The sequence below is a fragment of the Salmo trutta genome, chromosome 32 (genome assembly GCF_901001165.1).
Source record: "Salmo trutta chromosome 32, fSalTru1.1, whole genome shotgun sequence".
NCBI lineage: Eukaryota > Metazoa > Chordata > Actinopteri > Salmoniformes > Salmonidae > Salmo > Salmo trutta.
Window position 1 is genome coordinate 2,846,042 of NC_042988.1, and position 15,106 is coordinate 2,861,147.

At 43.8% G+C, this 15,106-nt stretch overlaps 1 protein-coding gene across 1 annotated transcript in view; it reads left to right on the top strand.

Annotated features, from left to right (window-relative positions):
* The window catches only part of mmp25a (matrix metallopeptidase 25a), a 35,287-nt gene that overhangs the window by 12,300 nt on the left and 7,881 nt on the right, over window positions 1-15,106 (top strand). The window contains exons 4-7 of the mRNA XM_029727065.1: window positions 8,402-8,712; window positions 9,192-9,371; window positions 9,516-9,612; window positions 9,752-9,834. Coding sequence (XP_029582925.1) covers window positions 8,402-8,712; window positions 9,192-9,371; window positions 9,516-9,612; window positions 9,752-9,834 — 671 coding nt within the window. The remainder of the gene's footprint in view (window positions 1-8,401; window positions 8,713-9,191; window positions 9,372-9,515; window positions 9,613-9,751; window positions 9,835-15,106) is intronic.

The following is a 15,106-nucleotide window of genomic DNA, read 5'->3' on the forward strand; positions in this document are numbered from 1 at the left end:
TATCAAAAGTGACCTCAAATGCGATTATGCACATAATGCTTTCATTATAAAAGGTGCATTTATATGGTGAAAATGATCTTTCCCAAACTTGAAACTCATGCTCTGCTTATGTAAGCCAGTTAGGCTCTAAACCCCTTGTAAAGCGGATTAATTTTAAGAAGTTATTTGGCCACATATAGGCCTATGGGCTAGGCTACATGAGGTGTGCGAATATGAATCTAAAAAGTTTAGGAAAAAAAGCAGTTTCTTATGCTGGGCATCATTCACAAGTGATAATATATAATTCACATATAACAACACAGGGCGAGACCCAGATGCCGACACAGGAGGCAGATGGTCAGAGTCTCTGATATTTATTAGAATACAAGGGGCAGGCAGGTCGAGGACAGACAGAAGTTCATTAACCAGGTCAGAGTCCAAATGGTGGCAGGCAGGCTGAAGGGTCAGGCAGGTGGGCTCAGTGTCAGGGCAGGCAGAACAGGTCGGAACCGGGAGGGCTAAAAACAGAGAAAAACACGCTGGTAGGCTTGACAAGACAAGACGAACTGGCAACAGACAAACAGAGAACACAGGTATAAATACACTGGGCATAATGGGGAAGATGGGCAACAACTGGAGGAGGTGAAGACAAGCACAAAGTCAGGTGAAACAGATCAGGGTGGAGTAGAGACAAGCACAAAGACAGGTGAAACAGATCAGGGTGGAGTGGAGACAAGCCCAATAGTCACTCACCTACAAAAGGCCCAACAGACTATTCTTGATTTAATCTTTACATATACTAAATAATATATGTGTGAAATTTGTTTTGATTTAGAATGGACCATTATCATGCACCTGTCTCAAAACGGGCAGCGGGAAAAATATGCACTTAAATAGCGAATGGCATTTTTTATGACATCACAAAATAACAACCAAAATGACATTAGTGTTCTTTAGATCACCTCTGACCATTCCCCACGTTCTATGTTTGAAATATTGTTCCAATATTCGCTTTAGAACGTGTTAGAGTTTCGGTGGGAAAAGTCTGTTGAAACAAAGGCACATTCCTTTGGAGAGTGAGACCTGAATCTTCTACCTTGATTTACAAAAGGGCGTGAGTTTAACCACCATCAGTTTCCTCCTCCCCCTTCTGCGGGTAAGAGGGCGTGTGGTTGAAGTCATTCATTGCAAAACTGATCTGACCTATTTGGATCTTCACAGGACAGTCATGACAAGATAAACAATGTGCTTAATATTAGGAAAGTTGAGAAAAAAATATAGTAGGCCTAGTCTATAGAAAGCTGATGGGATCCTCCTTTTTTTATTAGGGGCCATCACTTTGTTTTCTCATGCAACTGCATATCCTATAGAAATATTGCACAACGTGAGCTCATTGGCTCTCATTAAGTGTTTGATTAGATTTTTGAATACATTTGCATTGATGTCAGAGTGATTAGAGGGACAATAAAGTGCTGAGTACCAAGCAGTTAGCAAATTTGATCAGCTACTAATCACCATCAGCAGCATCAGAGCTTGGAGAAGCCTAATTACCGTGACTAAACGGTCACATGGAATTTGACTGCCTTCATGACTCGTGACCGCCGGTGTGGCGATAATACGGTCACCGCAACAGCCCTAGTTGTACCAGATGAGCTCGTACATGAGATACTTACCCTCCGTCTGGCCACTCTACTATAATGGCTTGATTGGTGGAGTGCTGCAGAGATGGTTGTTCTTCTGGAAGATTCTCCCATCTCCACAGAGGAATGCTGGAGCTCTGTCAGAGTGACCATTGGATTCTTGGTCACCTCCCTGACCAAGACCCTTCTCCCCCAATTGCTCAGTTTGGCCCGGGCGGCCAGCTCTAGGAAGTCTTAGTGGTTCCAAACGTATTCCATTTAAGGATGATGGAGGCCACTGTGTTCTTGGGGACCTTCAATGCTGCAAAAAAATGTTGGTACCCTTCCCCAGATCACAATCCTGTCTCAGAGCTCTATGGACAATTCCTTCGACCTCATGGCTTGGTTTTTGTTCTGACACCCTCAACTTGGGACCTTTATATAGACAGGTGTTTGCCTTTCCAAATCATGTCCAATCAATTTAATTTACCACAGGTGAAGATTGATCAATGGAAACAGGATGCACCTGAGCTCAATTTCAAGTCTCATACCAAAGGGTCTGAAAACGTATGTAAATAAGGCATTTCCTTTTTATGAATTTGCAAAAATTTATTAAAACCTGTTTTTGCTTTGTCATTATGGGCTATTGTGTGTAGATTGATGAGGAAAAGTTTTTATTTTATCCATTGTAGAAAAAGGCTGTAAAAGTAACAAAATGTGGAAAAAGTGAAGGGGTCTGAATACTTTCTGAATGCACAGTAGGTTACCTTTCAGGGTAAGCTCCGCCCCTTCTATCTTTCAGAGGATTATGGAAAATCTGATGAAGGATCTTGATTGGATGGAATGAAAAGGAGCACCCTAGGAACCTACAAAAGGTCCTGCAACGTCTTCAGGAGAACGGACTCCAAGTGAAAAGTCCAAATGTCAAAAAAAGTCCAAATGTATCTAGGTCATGTGTTGGATAACAGAGGAATCCACCCATCCACAGAGAAAATCAAAGCTATCCAGGGGGCACCTGACACTACAAACGTGAAGGAGCTGAAGGCCTTTCTAGGTCTTGTTAACTACTATTGACGTCTTGTGCCACAGCAGAGCACAGTTCTAGCGCCACTGTACAGGTTGCTGAAAGACCAAGTGACTTGGCGTTGGAAACAACCGGAACAGGATACCTTCAACAAATGAAAAGAACTGTTAACGAATTACATTGAACCAACATGGAATAGACATTGAATTGACATCTGTGCCTCGTGAGTACCTCTTTTTTTGGCTTGTGACACATTGTACGGTATTGAAGCCATCATGCAGCACATTATGCTAAATAGAGATGCCCCAGTTGAGAAGAAATACTCACAGATTGAAAAGGAAGCCTTGGGACTAATCTATGGAGTAAAAAAGTTCCATCAGTATCTGTGGGGGAGACAATTTAACTTATTGACTGATCACAAACCCTTACTTACCTTGTTTGGGGAGCACAAGAGCCTCTCTACGATTGCATGCAGTGGTAGGCCCACATTTTGTTAGCGTGTGACTACTACCTGAGACCAGTGATGCCGGAATTGTATCAGCTCACATCCACACACTGCTAACAGAGCACTTCGAGGAAGCACCGCTGAACGCTACACAAATAGCCAGAGCAATACACATGGAGAGTGAGCTCTCAAAAGTCTACAAATATATCATGGAGGGTTGGCTTGAACAGGTTGACGAAAACTTGAAATTCTACACACGGAGGAATGAGCTGTCTGTTGAACGAGGGTGTTTCTTATGGGGCAATACACACAGGACACCAGGATATTGTAAAAACGAAAGCACTTGCTCGCAAATACTTTATGTCTGGTGGCCAAAACTATACGGAGAAGTGGAGCCGATCTGCAAGGAGTGTGAAACCCCATGACAGGTCTCGTTGCATCCATGGGAGTTCCATGGTGAGTGTTAAATGTTTACACAGACTGTGCCAGTCCATGTTTATGATAGTGGTTGACGCACACTCTAAACAGTTAGAAGTGTTCAGAATGTCACAAATCACTTCACATGCTACCATAACCAGACTGAGAAGTCGTTCTCATCATTCGTAATGGACAATGCGAAAACCTTCATGTCAAACGAATTCCAGACGTTTGTGAGGTAGAACGGAATCCTGCACTCCACCAGCACGCATGGACACCCAGCTTCAAGAAGGCTGGCAGAGAGGTATGTTCAGACATTCAAAAATGGTTTAATAAAGCTTGCCAGTACCACTCTGGACATAGAGGACAAGATCTCCTTGTTCTGACTGCAGTACCGCAGAACACCGGACTGCACAACAGGACAAATGCCTGCTGACCTGTTCTTGAGCAGACATGTTCGCACCAGACTGGATTTCATCAAACACAGCACAGCCAAAGCTGTGCTTCGCAGGAAGCACTACAAGCAAAAGTGAAACACAATTAAAATATTGTCACATAAATCGGATAGGTGCAGTGAAATGTGATGTTTTACAGGGTCAGCCATAGTTGTACGACGCCCCTGGAGCAAATTAGGGTTAAGTGTCTTGCTCAAGGGCACATCGACAGATTTTTAACCTTGTCGGCTCGAGTAGTCAAACCAGCAACCTTTCAGTTACTGGCCCGATGCTCTAACCATGACCAACGTACAGTGGAAAGGTCATTTGGAGTGGATGATGCTGTGTACCTGCGAAATACAACGGGAGGAGGACCGAGATGGATACCTGAGTTTGTCACACAACAGACAGGTCCAGTATCTTACAAAGTGATAGGCAGAGACACTGACAGTCCACATATGACACGTGGATCAGTTGAGAGCATGAGTTGCTACTGAAACACCATCTCAGGTGGTAACTGACTCTTTGACAGACACAACTGACACTGTACAGGTGAGACAAGAACATTTGATCGCAGACACACAGAGCCTGCGTTGCCCTTAAAGACTTTTACACACACGCATTCACACTGATGAGGTTGAAAAAAAGAGAAAAAATTGTTATGATGTGAAAAGATGTATGGACAAAGGTTGTAAGAAAAAGAAACATATATGATGTCAAACTGTTCATTGAAATGTTGAGTGTAAAAGATATGCTCTTTTAGTTGTTTACAGTAGAAGCATTTTTTTAACCTTCATTTAACTAGGCAAGTCAGTTAAGAAAAAAATCTTATTTTCAATGATGGCCTAGGAACAGTGGGTTCACTGCCTTGTTCAGGGGTAGAACGACAGATTTTTACCTTGTCAGCTCGGGGATTCGACTTTGCAACCTTACTAGTCCAAAGCTTTAACCACTAGGCTACTTGTCCCCCATTTAATAGGGATCATTTGTTACTGTTTCTCAGACTAAAAGGGGTAGATGATGTAGTGTATTAATTAGCCTATAACAACTACATGGTTCAATTATGGCATTACATTATAGGGTTGATAGTAATATTGGTACACACAGGTTGCCGTACCATAGTCAAGGTCAAAGTGCATTATGAGAATGCACATGTCAATTCATTCTGTTATTAAACTTGATGCTAAACAGCATGGCTGCATCTTGCCTCGTTAATATACCACAGATAGTTTACCAGTTACCGGAATCTTGTTTTTCAAAACTGCCGGCAGCTTGTTGCCAAAACATTGACAACAAATACATACTGACATAGTAAAATAAATAAAAGTGTGAAAAAATTATTAAAAAATTATTATTTCATTCTGATGATTGCCGGAGATCAAGGCTGATGTTTTACGTATTCCTAACCAATCGTTTTTTTTTTCTTTGCGTTGTTTGTAACTTTATTTTTTAACTTATTTTGTACATAATGTTGCCGCTACCGTCTCTTATGACCGAAAAGATCTTCTGGACATCAGGACTGCGATTACTCACCACGGACTGGCAGAATCCTTTTTTTCCTTTAACGAGCCCGACGTGAATGATATACTACTTCCCCGGGAACAGGCCCAGTTCCCCCTCATTTGCGTGAAGAGAAGGCGGAGAAAAAGGGGCCAAAGTGCGGGCTGCCTTCTGAGAATTCGTAGGTGATCGAATAAACCCCTACTTCCTTCCATTCTGCTAGCAAATGTGCAGTCTTTGGAAAATAAAATCGATGAACTATGCGGAAGATTAAACTACCGGGACATTCAAAACTGTAATATCTTATGCTTCACGGAGTCGTGGCTGAGCGACAACATTATCAACATACAGTTGACTGGTTATACGCTGTATCGACAGAACAACAGTGTCTGGTAAGACAAGGGGCGTCGGATTATGTATTTTTGTAAATAACAGCTGGTGCAATATATCTAAGTAAGTCTTGAGGTTTTGCTCGCCTGAGGTAGTATCTCATGATAAGCTGTAGACCACACTATCTACCTAGAGTTTTCATCTGTATTTTTCGTAGCTGTCTACATACTACTACAGACCAATGCTGGCACTGAATGAGCTGTACTCCGCCATAAGCAAACAGGAAAACGCTCAACCAGAGGCAGCACTCCTAGTAGCCGGGGACTTAATGCAGGGAAGCTTAAATCAGTCTTACCAAATTTCTATCAGCATGTTAAATAAGCAACCAGAGGGAAAAAACATTGGACCACCTTTACTCCACACATGGAGACGTATACAAAGCTCTCCCTCACCTACCATTTGGTAAATCTGACCATAATTCTATCCTCCTGATTCCTGCTTACAAGCAAAAATGTAAGAAGGAAGCACCACTGACTCGATCAATAAAAATGTGGTCAGATGAAGCAGATGCTAAGCTACAGGACTGTTTTGCTAGCACAGACTGGAATATGTTTCGGGATTCCTCCGATGGCATTGAGGAGTGCACCACATCAGTCACTGGCTTCATCAATAAGTGCATCGATGACATCGTCCCCACAGTGACCGTACATACAGGTACATACCCCAACCAGAAGCCATGGATTACAGGCAACATCCGCATTGAGCTAAAGGCTAGAGCTACTGCTTTCAAGGAGCGGGACTCTAACCCGGAAGCCTATAAGAAATCCCACTATGCCCTCCGACAAACCATCAAACAGGCAAAGCGTCAATACAGGACTAAGATCGAATCGTACTACACTGGCTCTGACGCTCGTTGGATGTAACAGGGCCTGCAAACCATTACAGACTAGAAAGGAAAGCACAGCCGAGAGCTGCCCAGTGACACAAGCCAACCAGATGAGCTAAACTACTTATATGCTCGCTTCTAGGCAAATAACACTGAAACATGCATGAGAGCACCAGCTGTTCCAGAGACTGTGTGATCACACTCTCCGCAGCCGATGTAAGACCTTTAAAAAGGCCAACATTCACAAGGCCCCCGGGCCAGACGGATTACCATGACATGTACTGCGAAGTGTCTTCACTGACATTTTCAACCTCTCCCTGTCCGAGTCTGTAATACCAACATGTTTTAAGGAGACCACCATAGTCCCTGTGCCCAAGGACACTAAGGTAACCTGCCTAAATGACTACTGACCCATAGCACTCACGTCTGTTGCCATGACGTGCTTTGAAAGGCTGGTCATGGCTCACATCAACACCATTATCCCAGAAACTCTAGACCCACTCCAATTTGCATACCGCCCCAACAGATCCACAGATGATGCAATCTCTATTGCACTCTACACTGCCTTTTCCCACCTGGATAAAAGGAACACCTATATGAGAATGCTATTCATTGATTACAGCTCAGCGTTCAACAACATAGTGCCCTCAAAGCTCATCAATAACTAAGGACCCTGAGACTAAACAACTCCCTCTGCAACTGGATCCTGGACTTCCTGACGGCCCGCCCCCAGGTGGTAAGGGTAGGTAACAACCCAGGGGCCCCTCAGGGGTGCGTTCTCAGTCCCCTCCTGTACTCCCTGTTCACTCATGACTGCACGGCCAGGCACAACTCCAACACCATCATTAAGGTTGCCGATGACACATCAGTGGTTGGCCTGATCACCGACAAAAGACGAGACAGCCTATAGGGAGGAGGTCAGAGACCTGGCTGTGTGTTGCCAGGACAACAACCTCTCCCTCAACATGATCAAGACAAAGGAGATGATTGTGGACTACAGGGAAAATGGGACCGAGCACATCCCCATTCTCATCGACAGAGGTGTAGTGGAGCAGGTTGAGAGCTTCAAGTTCCTTGGTGTCCACATCACCAACAAACTAACATGGCCCAAGCACACCAAGACAGTTGTGAAGAGGGCACAACAAAACCTCAAAGGTTCTACATCTTTACCATCGAGAGCATCCTGACTGGTTGCATCACTGCCTGGTATAGCAACTGCTCAGCCTCTGACCGCAAGGCACTACCCCCCCCCCCCTGCTTTTACACCGCTGCTACTCTCTGTTGTTTTCATCTATGCATAGTCACTTTAATAACTCCACCTACATGTACATATTACCTCAACTAACTGGTGCCCCCGAAAATTGACTCTATACCGGTACCACCCTGTGTATAGTTTCGCTATTGTTATTTTACTGGTGCTTTTTAATTACTTGTTACTTTTATTTATTGTTCTTACTCGTATTTTTTTTAAACTGCATTAATGGTTAGGGGCTCGTAAGTAAGCATTTCACTGTTGTATTCGGCGCATGTGACTAACACAATTTGATTTGAATCCCTCATATTACACACCAATGGTATTCACTAAGTTGATGGTTCATATTCTGAAGTGCCCTAATGGGCCACTAGATGTCTTGTGATAGATTACATAAAATCCTTGAAAGATAATTATGGTAGTTTACAGGTAAACCTAGAAAGTTTCCAGTAATATACCCTCCCTTTGCAACCCAAATCTCCTCTCATGCCCTCCCTCATCCTCCCCCACTCCAGTGTGCTCAGCTACCCCTCCCCCTCCCTGTCCCCCTCCCTCCACCCCGAACTGGTGGACCTCATCCTCACCTACGCCCTCCGTGTGTGGAGCAACCCCACCCCCCTCAACTTCCAACTTCTTCGCCCCTCCCGGAACCACCCCAACCAAGAGGGGGACTTCAGGGTGTCCTTCCCCAGCTCCTACCATGAGGACGGGTACCCCTTCGATGGCAGAGGTGGCACCCTGGCTCACGCGTTCTTCCCCGGGACGGCAGACATGGCGGGGGACACCCACTTTGACAATGGAGAGAGCTGGAGTTACGGGTATGGAGGTGAGGGAGAGGCTTAGGGCGTAACAGTGTGTACTTCTGTGAACAACATAATGAGATTTTATCTTTCCCTATCTATCCATCCATCCACCTCCTTTCCTCCCTACATCTCTTACTCTCTCTCCCTTTCTCTTCCCTCCCTCCATTTCTCTCTTCATCTTTGGCTCCCCCAACCACTGTCTCCCTTTTTTTCCCCTTCCTCCATTTCTGTCATTTTCCCTCTATCGCCAAATAGCCTATACCTACAGTATATGTATCATATCTGTACTGGTATCCCTTGTAAGTTATTGTTACAATTTATTTTTTTATTCTTTGTGTTATTATTTTTCTATTGTTTAAATTATTTTCTCTTTGCATTGTTGGGAAGGGCCGTAAGTAAACATTTCACTGTTAGTCTAAACCTGTTGTTTACGACGCATGTGACAAATACAATTTGATTTGAGATCTATTGTCTCTTTTTCTCTCCTCTCCATCTCTCTCAGATGACATTGGCACCACTGATCTCTTCACGGTAGCAGTGCATGAGTTTGGCCATGCCCTGGGCCTCTCACATACCTCTTCCAATCCCTCCATCATGAGGCCATACTACCAGGGGACTGTGGGGGACATCCAGAGCTACACACTACCTACAGATGACAGGCTGGGAATACAGGCTATATACGGTACACACCATAACAATCACACACAGTGCACACACACATTTGAAGTCTTTGTTTAGGTCCTCAACAAAGGGAAATGTTATAAAGACCCATATCCAGAGACACAGGAACACAAATGCTCAAAAATACTGAAATGGTATTTCATAGGAAAGAGAAGAACGTCTGCCACGCATCCCACTCCGGCCCCCACCACTCCCAAGCTACCTTTCCTGCCCAGTCCTCCATCCCCAAGACTAACACCACAGTGAGTGTATAACTAGGCAAATGCTACAAATACTACAACTTGTTATAGTTAAGATACTATATGAAGATACTATATGACAATATCATGAAAATATCATAAAGATACAGTACCCTCTCTCTACCGCCCCTTACAAACACAGCCCAGACCCTGCTCTGCCAGATCGCTGTGAGGGGAAATATGATGCCATTGCCAACATCAGAGGAGAAGTCTTCTTCTTCAAGGGTAAGAAGAACAACCATTTTTCATGTTAACTATAGAAAAGTGTATGGGCTTGGGACTGTCAGTGTCTGTGTGGTGCCATTTTCTCAAAATTTCCCCCCACGTGGTCCAGCCCCCTAGCAATTTGAGTTCCAGCCGATGACCTTCAGTCCCTCGCCATTTGAGTGACAGCTAGTAAAAGGAGAGAGAGAAATCATTTGAGTGATAGCTAGCAAGATGCACACACAGCAGAGAGAGAGAAAGACACAGGAACATTTCCTCTTGTGTGCTACCTATATCCTCCCACTAGAATCCACATACTTTAATGAGGACAGCTTCTCTATCTTGGAGGGGGAAATCAATAATTTTCAAGCCCAGGGACATGCACTAGTCTGTGGCGTCCTAAATTCCAGAACTGGAAAGGAACCTGACACCCTCAGCACACAGGGGGACAAACACCTATCTGGAGGAGACAGCATTCTCTCCCCTATATGCCCCCCTAGGCACAATTACGACAACATAACCAACAAAAACTCCTGTAGCTCTGTCGCACGCTGGGTATGTACATAGTCAATGGTAGGCTTCGAGGGGACTCCTATGGTAGGTACACTTATAGCTCATGTCTTGGCAGTAGTACTGTAGACTACTTTATCACTGACCTCAACCTAGTCTCTCAGAGCGTTCACAGTCAGCCCACTGACAACCCTATCAGATTACAGCAAAATCACAGTCTACTTGAACAGAGCAATACTCAATCATGAGGCATCAAAGCCAAAGGAAGTGAATAATATTAAGAAATGCTATAGATGGAAGGAAAGTAATGTGGAAACCTACCGAAAAACAAATAGGCAACAACAAATTCAATCCCTTTTAGACAGCTTCCTGGACAAAACGTCCCACTGTAATAGTGAAGGTGTAAAGTATATTTGACCTCTCAGCTTCCCTATCAAATCTAAAAATGTCAAACAGAAAACCGAAGAAAATGAACAACAATGACAAATGGTTTGATGAAGAATGCAAAAACCTAAGAAAGAAATTGAGAAACCTGTCCAACCAAAAACATAGAGACCCAGAAATCCTGAGCCTATGCCTTCACTATGGTAAATAATGAAAAAAACAATACAGAAAAAGAAGAAACAGCATGTCAGAAAGCAGCTCAATGTAATTGAAAAATCCATAGTCTAACCACTTGTGGGAAAATACTAAAAACAAACAATACGAAGAGTTATCTACCCAAAACAGATAGATAACTTCTCCAATCTTTTTGGTCGTATAACAAAGAACAAACAGCAAAAACATATACATGATCAAATACAACTCTTAGAATCAACTACAGTCGTATGAAAAGGTTTGGGCACCCCTGACAATTTCCATGTTTTCCATTTAGAAATAATTGGGTGTTTGGATCAGCAATTTCATTTTGATCTATCAAATAACTGATGGACACAGTAATATTTCAGTAGTGAAATGAGGTTTATTGGATTAACAGAAAATGTGCAATATGCATCAAAAACAAATTAGACAGGTGCATAAATTTGGGCACCCCAATAGAAAAATCACATCAATATTTAGTAGAGCCTCCTTTTGCTAAAATAACAGCCTCTAGACGCTTCCTATAGCCTCTAATGAGTGTCTGGATTCTGGATGAAGGTATTTTGGGCCATTCCTCCTTACAAAACATCTCCAGTTCAGTTAGCTTTGATGGTTGCCGAGCATGGACAGCCCGCTTCAAATCATCCCACAGATTCTCAATGATATTCAGGTCTGGGGACTGGGATGGCCATTCCAGAACATTGTACTTGTTCCTCTGCATAAATGCCCGGGTAGATTTTGAGCAGTGTTTTGGGTCGTTGTCTTGTTGAAATATCCAGCCCTGGCGTAACTTCAACTTTGACTGATTCTTCAACATTATTCATAAGAATCTGCTGATATTGAGTGGAATCCATGCAACCCTCAACTTTAACAAGATTCCCAGTACCGGCACTGGCCACACAGCCCCACAGCATGATGGAACCCCCGCCAAATTTTACTGTGGGTAGCAAGTGTTTTTCTTGGAATGCTGTGTTCTTTTGCCGCCATGCATAACGTCACTTGTTATGACCAAATAACTCAATCTTTGTTTCATCAGTCCACAGCACCTTATTCCAAAATGAAGCTGGCTTTTCCAAATGTGCGTTTGCATACCTCAAGCGACTCTGTTTGTGGTGTGTGTGCAGAAAAGGCTTCTTCCGCATCACTCTCCCATACAGCTTCTCCTTGTGCAAAGTGTGCTGAATTGTTGAACGATGCACAGTGACACCATCTGCAGCAAGATGATGTTGTAGGTCTTTGGAGGTGGTCTGTGGGCTGTTTTTGACCGTTCTCACTATCCTTCGCCTTTGCCTCTCCGATATTTTACTTGGCCTGCCACTTCTGGCCTTAACAAGAACTGTGCCTGTGGTCTTCCATTTCCTCACTATGTTCCTCACAGTGGACACTGACAGCTTACATCTCTGCGATAGCTTTTTGTAGCCTTCCTCTAAACCATAATGTTGAACAATCTTTGTTTTCAGGTAATTTGAGAGTTGTTTTGAGTCCCCCATGTTGCCACTCTCCAGAGGAGAGTCAAAGAGAACAACAACTTGCAATTGGCCACCTTAAATACCTTTTCTCATGATTGGATGCACTTGTCTATGAAGTTCAAGGCTTAATGAGCTCACCAAACCAATTGTGTGTTCCAATTAATCAGTGCTAAGTAGTAACAGGTATTCAAATCAACAGAAAGACAAGGGTACCCACATTTTTGCATAGCCTATTTTTCACATCTGATTTAATTTCATACAACTTAATATTGCTACACTAAAAATCATTGTCTGGACAATACCCCAGTACTCAGCTTTTATTAGAAAATGAATGGCATGCCACTGTGATCATTTTCTGTGACGACAGAGTAAATTATTATGCAGCCTCAGAGGGGTGCCCAAACTTTTTCATACGACTGTATTAAAGACTACCAGAACCCACTGGATTCTCCAATTACATTGAATGAACTACAGGACAAAATATGGTATCCTCAATGAAATGATAAAATATACAGACCACAAACTCCAATTGGCTATACTTAAACTCTTTAACATCATCATTGGCTCTGGCATCTTCCCTAATATTTGGAACCAAGGACTGATCACCCCAATCCACAAAAGTGGAGACAAATTTGACCCCAATAACTACCATGGGATATGCAACCTTGGGAAGAAAAATGCATTATCATTAACAGCAGACTTGTACATTTCCTCTGTGAAAACAATGTACTGAGCAAATGTCAAATTGGCTTTTTGCCAAATTACTGTACGCCAAACGGCACCCTAATTGACAAAGAAACAAACCAAAACAAAGGCAAAGTCTTCTCATGCTTTGCTGATTTCAAAAAAGCATTTGACTCAATATGGCATGAGGGTCTGCTATATTTATTTATTTTACCTTTATCTTTTTAATGTAAATTGATGGAAAGTGGTGTTGGGGGAAAAACATACAACATTATAAAATCCATGTACACAAAATGCGAAATGCTTGTGTTTCTAGTTCTGACCATGCAGTAATATCTAACAAGTAATCTAACAATTTCACGACAACTACCTTATACACACAAGTGTAAAGGAATGAATAAGAATATGTACATAAAGATATATGAATGAGCGATGGCCGAGCAGCATAGACAAGATGCAGTAGATGGTATAGAGTACAGTATATACATATGAGATGAGTAATGTAAGTTATGTAAACATTATATAAAGGGGCATTGTTTAAAGTTGCTAGTGATACATTTATTGCATCAATTTTTCATTATTAAAGTGGCTAGAGATGAGTCAGTATGTTGGCAGCAGCCACTCAATGTTAGTGATGGCTGTTTAACAGTCTGATGGCCTTGAGATAGAAGCTGTCTTTCAGTCTCTCGGTCCCCGCTTTGATGCACCTGTACTGACCTCGCCTTCTGGATGATAGCGGGTGAACAGGCAGTGGCTCGGGTGGTTGTTGTCCTTGATGATCTTTTTGGCCTTCCTGTGACATCGGGTGGTGTAGGTGTCCTGGAGGGCAGGTAGTTTTCCCCCGGTGATGCGTTGTGCAGACCTCACTACCCTCTGGAGAGCCTTACGGTTGCGGGCAGAGCAGTTGCCGTACCAGGTGGTGATACAGCCCGACAGGATGCTCTTGATTGTGCATCTGTAAAAGTTTGCGAGTGTTTTTGGTGACAAGCCGAATTTCTTCAGCCTCCTGAGGTTGAAGAGGCGCTGCGCCTTCTTCACCACGCTGTCTTCTTCTCCACTACTGTCCCGTCGATGTGGATAGGGGGCTGCTCCCTCTGCTGTTTCCTGAAGTCCACGATCATCTCCTTTGTTCTGTTGACATTGAGTGTGAGATATTTTCCTGACACCACTCTCCGAGGTCCCTCACCTCCTCCCTGTAGGCCGTCTCGTCGTTGTTGGTAATCAAGCCTACCACTGTAGTGTCGTCTGCAAACTTGATGATTGAGTTGGAGGCGTGCATGGCCACGCAGTAATGAGTGAACAGGGAGTACAGGAGAGGGCTGAGAACACAACCTTGTGGGGCCCCAGTGTTGAGGATCAGCGGGGTGGAGATGTTGTTTCCTACCCTCACCACCTGGAGGCGGCCCGTCAGGAAGACCAGGACCCAGTTGCACAGGGCGGGGTCAAGACCCAGGGTCTCGAGCTTAATGACGAGTTTGGAGGGTACTATGGTGTTAAATGCTGAGCTGTAGTCGATGAACAGCATTCTTACATCGGTATTCCTCTTGTCCAGATGGGTTAGGGCAGTGTGCAGTGTGATTGCAATTGCGTTGTCTGTGGACCTATTGGGGCGGTAAGCAAATTGGAGTGGGTCTAGGGTGTCAGGTAGGGTGATGACGTAAGTGAGTGCTTCATGATGACGTAAGTGAGTGCTACGGGGCGATAGTCATTTAGCTCAGTTACCTTAGCTTTCTTGGGAACAGGAACAATGGTGGCCCTCTTGAAGCATGTGGGAACAGCAGACGGGGATAAGGATTGATTGAATATGTCCGTAAACACACCAGCCAGCTGGTCTGCGCATGCTCTGAGGACGCGGCTGGGGATGCCGTCTGGGCTGGCTGCCTTGCGAGGGTTAACACGTTTAAATGTTTTACTAACGTTAGCTGCAGTGAAGGAGAGTCCGCAGGTTTTTGTAGCAGGCAAGTTGTTTAGTTTGTCTGGGAGCAAGACATCGTGGTCCGCAACGGGGCTGGTTTTCCTTTTGTAGTCCCAGATTGACTGTAGACCCTGCC